The sequence below is a fragment of the Dryobates pubescens genome, chromosome 5 (genome assembly GCF_014839835.1).
Source record: "Dryobates pubescens isolate bDryPub1 chromosome 5, bDryPub1.pri, whole genome shotgun sequence".
Classification (NCBI taxonomy): domain Eukaryota; kingdom Metazoa; phylum Chordata; class Aves; order Piciformes; family Picidae; genus Dryobates; species Dryobates pubescens.
The window spans coordinates 23,032,112-23,038,462 of record NC_071616.1 but is presented as its reverse complement, the minus strand read 5'-3'; the positions used below and the strand labels follow the sequence as shown (position 1 = coordinate 23,038,462).

Below are 6,351 nucleotides of genomic sequence, written 5' to 3'. Positions count from 1 at the left end.
TACCAGTTTCAGCAATAAAATATGCATATGAAAGTATCTGAGCCTTTCTGTGTGCTTCCTTAACATCTCATTAGATCTAACTTAGAATTGGCTATGATGCCTAGATGCATTTTTTAACTTGTTCAGCCACTGCTTTTTAGTGTATGTTGCAGTTGGTAGCCCATGTCTCTGGACTTGAAAGATTTCATTCACTTTTATTAAAGTGAAATTGAAGTGAAATTTATGAAGAGTGGGTAGGTTGTATCTGTGGTCATCTTGTGGGGTTGGTTTGGGGTTGTTTGGTTTTTTTTCCTGCTTATTATTGATGTTTGTAAAAGTAGGCAGACCTTGTATACTGGTCTGCCATTTTCTGTAAACTACAATTTGAAACCTAATTTTTCAGTGCTTTTCTCACCTATTTTACAACAGAGAACTGTGAGGATAATATTTTACTAATTTATGTGACTTGCCATTTAAGGAATCATGCACTTTTGGCCAAATACCAGCATTGTGGATATTACTTTTCAATGTAATGCTGATTTTGCTAACACCTATTAATACATATGCTCAGTACTTGTATCTTTTCCATAGGAAAGAAAGGGACTTGAAGTTTAACTCTTTGGGGGAGCTTTACCTATATCTATATTTTGGTCTGGATGTTTTAGATTGTTTTAGAACTATATGAAAAGAATCTGATGCTCTTTCTTCTGCCTCAGTAGAGCAGAGTAAGCTGAGATCAGCACTTCTGTTATTTATTCACAATGGCACAAAAGGAGGACAAAGTTTATACCATCTCTGAGGGCAGATATGAATTGCACAGAATCACAGAATTGTCGTGGTTGGAAGGGACCTCAAGGATCACCTAGGTCCAACCCCCCTGCCATGGGCAGAGATACTTTCCACTAGATCAGGTTGCCCAGAGCCGCATTCAGCCTGGCCTTAAAAACCTTCAGAGATAGGGCCTCCACCACCTCCTTAGACAACCCTTTCCAGTATCTCTCCACCCTTATGGTGAAGAAATTCTTCCTAATGTCTAATATAAATCTCCCCCTCTATAGCTTGCATCCACTCCCCCTAGTCCTATCACTACCTGACATCCTAAAAAGTCCTTTGCCAGCGTTCTTGTAGGCCCCTTTCAGATACTGGAAGGCCATGATAAGGTCTCCTAGGAGCTTTCTCTGAACTGAACAACTCAGTCTCTCAGCATGTCCTTACAGGTGCTCCAGCACTCTGATCATCCTCTTGGCCCTTCTCTGAATTTGCATATAGTTGCAAGGTTTTGTGTATTTTGTTTATGGAAAGTGGAGGGTGAACTGCCAGTTTTTATTGTTCTAAACCTGATTCACTCTAGTTCACTAGTGCTTTGTCAGGTGTATGCAACAGTGCTGATTGTTTTACCTTCTCTGAATATTATGTTCCACTCTTCTTCATGATGAAGTTTTCCAAAGGCTTTTTACAATAGTAGTTTTTTCTTTTATGAAAATTTTGTGCCATTTGTTTCACCTAATTTGTGTTACATCAGTAATATTTTCTTTTGTGGATGGGGTCTACAGCTGTGGAGCACAAGGAAATGTTTTTCAGTTGTATGTTACCAAATTCAAGAAATCTGAATGTTGTCTCCACTGTTTGAAGAAAATCAGAGGAGCAGTTTTCCTCCTTGTTTGCAAAATAGTGCATATTGTGAATTGGGCGATGTGAATCTTGTCTGGTTTTTATGATGTAGCAGACAGGTTAAATGGAAATTTGGAGATGGGAGATGTTACATAAGACACAAAATTTTGTGGCATAGTGATGGGAGTCCAATTGGAAGTGTAGCAAACTGAGTTCTGGCATATGTTTTCATTGATTTTCTGCTCTAATTGTCTTCTCTGACCATGACTGCTATGTATCCAATCAGTCATGTAAAACTTGCTATGAACTCAGTGATAGATGCTGGCAACTGAAAAACACAGATTTTTGTTAAAATTGCCACCTCTTGCTTTGGAAACAAGTTGTTGACTCTTTTGCTTTCCTAGAAAAGTACTGCCTGTTTTGAATTAAATGTTTTAAGTTTAATGTAGAGTCTGGGTTTCAATCAGCAAACACAGCTATTTGAAATAAAATAATTCATTATTTTCATGAAGAATAGAGAGCTATTTGTTAAATGCTATTAAATATAAAAAGTTTTGATATAGTTTTTACCCTTCACGAGACTTCAGCACGTGCAGAGTACAATTCCAAAAAAATACAGAACCAGTACATGCAACATGTTATATCTTCTGACATTTCATTTTATGACTGACTTTTGAAGTTAAATAACTATTCAGCTCCAAAAAAAGTATTTAACAGTTTATTTGTTCTAATATTATATTAAACCATTTATCTTATACAATGTAAAGTTCCTAGAGAGCCTAAAAGCTATGTGACAAATACAGAAGTTTTTGCCTAACGCTTTATGGATTAATGCTATTTCAAAATGCGGAAAACCGTCTTTTCTTATTTAAATACATCAATATATATATTACTAAAAATAAAATGCTTTGGAGATTTTCAGAAACATCTACATTTTTGGCCAAAAGGTGCCTTCAAACACAACATCTTTAAGGATCTATAGAGATAAAAGGAGAGTTCATATTTTAAGCTTGTTTATTGCATACTAGCTATAATCAAGGATTTTAATTTCTTGGAAAGAAGGAAAGCGTGTCACATGTTTTATTCCTATTTTTGTGGATGGCAATCACAGGAAAGGAATGCAAGCAGCTACATAGCTTTTAGAAAGAAAGACAAGCCAACTTAACTTGAAGGGTAGTAATAGGGTAGGTTCCAGATTCTATGAGAGAAGGTGGGAAACATGCTTTGTGTGGTTTTGTCAACGTAGCTTGAAACTGTGGGGATTTCGTCTTTGTCTGATTTGTTAGAACTGTTTCCATGCAGGCTGCAATGTTCAGAGCAATTTGTATTCCATGCATCTACCAGTGAGTCTTGCTGGTTTCGTCTCTCAATGGTAGTAAGAAAATCTTGTAACACTTGCTTGAATATGTAGACTATTTCCCAAGGTAAAACATCATTTTCTGCCAAAACTTCACGAAATCTAGAAACAAAAATGAAAATCTAATCGTCAGTATTGAAAATTCTTCTGTTTCCCCTCTGGTCTTTTGAGAGAAATGGAAGAAGGAGGAAATTACTACGTTCTGGTATCATTTATTCCTTGTTGCCACATTTCCCTAAAAGACTGAGAGGAAAAGAGCTCCAACAATGCACTGGATGTAGTCCAGCTATTATAAGGATTGAAAGCTACTGTTATTGGGCATGCTTGTGCTTTGCTTTTTTTGGTTGTTTGTTGGTTTTTTTTTTTCCCCTCTTCCCTGGCCCATCTGGGTTACTTGATTTAAACTGACTTTGCCCTTAGGTATGTTCTGGGCTTTAAAAGGCATGTAGGCATATTCTGTCGTTGTTATGTGTCCCTAGAAAATGTATTTAATACGCACTTGGACATAGGAGAATTTTTCTTCACAAAATATGGATATGGTTGGTTGTTTTTTAAAAAACCAAGATTTTGTTGAGGTTTTTTTGTGGGGGGGTTTCTGTTTCTTTTCACTGATATTTTGGACATGAAGCAGGGTTTCTGCATAACTATTGCATTAGTGTTTTAATTTGCTTTTAGTTATGAGGTTACTATTTAATAAATATTTGGGATAAATAACAGAAAAAAAAATCAAATTATTTATAAGTTACATGTTTAAGCATGTGATACTTCCCTTGTTTAGGATTAGACCAGGAAAACTCAGATTAAAACTTCCTTCAATAAAGCAAAGACTTAATTTCTGTAAGACCTGTGAAAATGTGTTCCAATTCCTGATCCTTGTAACTTTAGAAGAAATAGCAGAGCCAAATATAAACTTGGATTAGGTAAAAGAAACATCCTACTTCAGATAGAATACTCAAAGCGAAATATGAAAGTTACCTGCTGAGAACAGTTCCTGTTTGGCAAGGCTGGATTTGTGAACACAGAACTTCCAGCTGCCGTTGCTCTGTTGCTGGAATGGTTGCTTGAGGGTTTTGGTTCTTCAGCCAGTTATAATCCATGCCAGTCTTCTGGACTTTTTGTTCATTTTCAATCTCTTGTATTAACCTTTCACGCTCTTTCAGGTGCCATTTCAATTCCCTCAGTAGGGTTTTTGTAACTACTTCTGATCCAGGGTATCTTGTAGATTTGTAGGGATCATTTTTTGACCATTTCATCCAGCTGAAAAGTGGCATTTTAGCTGTGAGAGAAAAAAAAAACAACAACAAACCTTATTTCTGTAATTTCTGTCTGTACACTTATACTTCCTTCTTAGCAACTGAATGTCTAAGGCAAACTATTAATGAACCTAAACTGCTTTTCAGTATGATATAAATAGTTGTAAGTGCCAAACTATAATGAAATCTGGCAATATTTTCCATCTGTTTCCTGAGTTATTATAACTGAGTAAAGTTTATAACGCTTCAAAATGCATATCTGTTATCTTGTAAACATCTATAGTCTTATTATGCTAGTATATATGGTTTTTAAAAAGCCCACAAGTAAAAACCAAAAAACCCTACAACAACCACACCTCTTCCCAGAGAAAAAACAACACCCCCCAAAAAAAACCCCCACACCCCAACAAGACTAAGCAAACAAACAAAAAAAACCCCAACACCCCCCCCCCCCCCAACCCCTCACCTTCCAAAATTTTAAGTTACCTGTACATTTAAAAAGTGATTAAATAAGTGCTGGAACTTTGTATGATCTATTTTTTTCAACTTCTGTACCAGTTTTGATTTTAAATTATCTTTTTACATAACCTGAAAACAGAAATCTCATGGAATAGGCTTTTAAAGGTTACAAATCACACAGACACAAGCAGACAAATTGGAATAAGATAACATAAATTACCTTTGCAGTTGTTTGTGAACACTGTTATTTCAGGTGACTTTGCTTGAAGGTCTCTTATTGTAGCATATCCTGTTCCCAGGCTGTTACTACTGCTGGAAGAAAATAAGGATTTTTTTTCTGTTTTGCTTTCTTTTTTCTTTTTTTTTCTTTTTCATTTACTCAAACTGTGCTTAGAAAAATGACTTTCTGTACTGAATATGACAGGTTAAGCTTTTCTGCTTTTAAAGTTCTTTTTCATCCTCTGTACCAGAGAAAAGTGGTAATCCATTTAACCTAAGATGGTCTCTCAGATACTTTCTACCAAGTCCATTAAGATCTCCTACCTTTGAACCGAGTTCTGCCGATGGCAGCAATTTACAAAAAGATGGTAACAATTTCAAATGCTTGTTGCTAAATCCATCCAAAGGTATTGGTGATAGTGAGATGAATAATGATAGTCTGAAGCAACTACAGACGTGCTTCTAGCTAAAGTTAAGGCTGTCGTATGATGTGATGCTTGGCTGTGCATAGCTGTAGGTCACAGTTTAGAGCTGTGTTTTTTATGACTGTAGAGTGCTAAAAATAACTATGTTGCTTTTATCAAACTTTGAGGCCATTGAGATGCTGGAAGACTTTTCTCCCATTAAAGGGAGATCAGGCTGTTCTATTGTCATTTTTAAACAGTTAAAAATAGTCTTATCTAGTAAAGATCATCTAAAACCTTTGTCAAGTGAGCCTTGACAGAAAAGAGCTATTTGACAGTTGCTCAGGATTCTGTTGCTATATTAAATACCTTTTCTAGATGAATTCCATCAGTCTCATGGCACTATATTTTTTCATTACTGTGCATAGCTGTTAGCATTTTTAATTAATGTTTATATATGTTTGAAGAAGCCAGTCTGTAACACCTACCATGTAAGACACATTAATCTAATTAAAGGAGTAGAGTGATAAGGAGATGCAAATTGAGGTCAAATGGATCTAAATAGCCCCAAATTGTAAGTCTTACCGTAGACTTTGCTCCTCTCTCAACTGGCTGTCAGTTGCCTGCTCTGTCTTTCCTTGATGAGTATTTTGAGCATATCCATTTTTAAGATTCATTTACAGAGACGGCACTGTGCACACTAAAGGTCGATGAAGCAGCCATTTTCCGTTCCAGTTATCTGGTCTCTTCCTATTAACCTAAACAGTAGGCAAGGTATATGAAATGCTTTCTCTTCTGCTTGCTCTTGTTTTAATGACTGTCTTTGCTCCTGTAAGTATTTTTCATTCCTACTTCTTTGCTTCTACTGGTTTGTTGAACTGTTGGGAGAACAAAGGTTCTGTAAATTTGTTCTAGATGTCATGCAACATAAAGATGACTTGTGTGGCTGTTATTAAAGCTGATACTACTTATACATTGTAAAAATTCAAATGTCATCATTAATCCTCTTCAACTGGAAGGTTTTCACATTGCATTGTATGTGGTACTAAGAAAAAGGAAGGGACCTAGG

At 36.0% G+C, this 6,351-nt stretch overlaps 1 protein-coding gene across 4 annotated transcripts; it reads right to left on the bottom strand.

The window, feature by feature from the left end:
• Window positions 1-2,638: 2,638 nt before the first annotated feature.
• On the bottom strand, window positions 2,639-6,233 carry RD3L (RD3 like). 4 transcript variants are annotated; one of them, XM_054162208.1, is made up of 4 exons: window positions 5,868-6,233; window positions 4,880-4,971; window positions 3,923-4,223; window positions 2,639-3,049 (listed from the first exon to the last, which is right to left on the bottom strand). In XM_054162208.1, exons 1-4 carry the CDS (start codon window positions 5,957-5,959, stop codon window positions 2,752-2,754), a joined length of 783 nt encoding a protein of 260 aa, XP_054018183.1. In that variant the 5' UTR covers window positions 5,960-6,233; the 3' UTR covers window positions 2,639-2,751. The 4 variants fall into 4 exon arrangements, with proteins under 4 accessions (XP_054018183.1, XP_009903110.1, XP_054018184.1 ...); XM_009904808.2 differs by having other exon boundaries at window positions 4,880-4,968; XM_054162209.1 differs by lacking the exon at window positions 5,868-6,233 and adding an exon at window positions 5,203-5,390.
• Window positions 6,234-6,351: the final 118 nt, after the last annotated feature.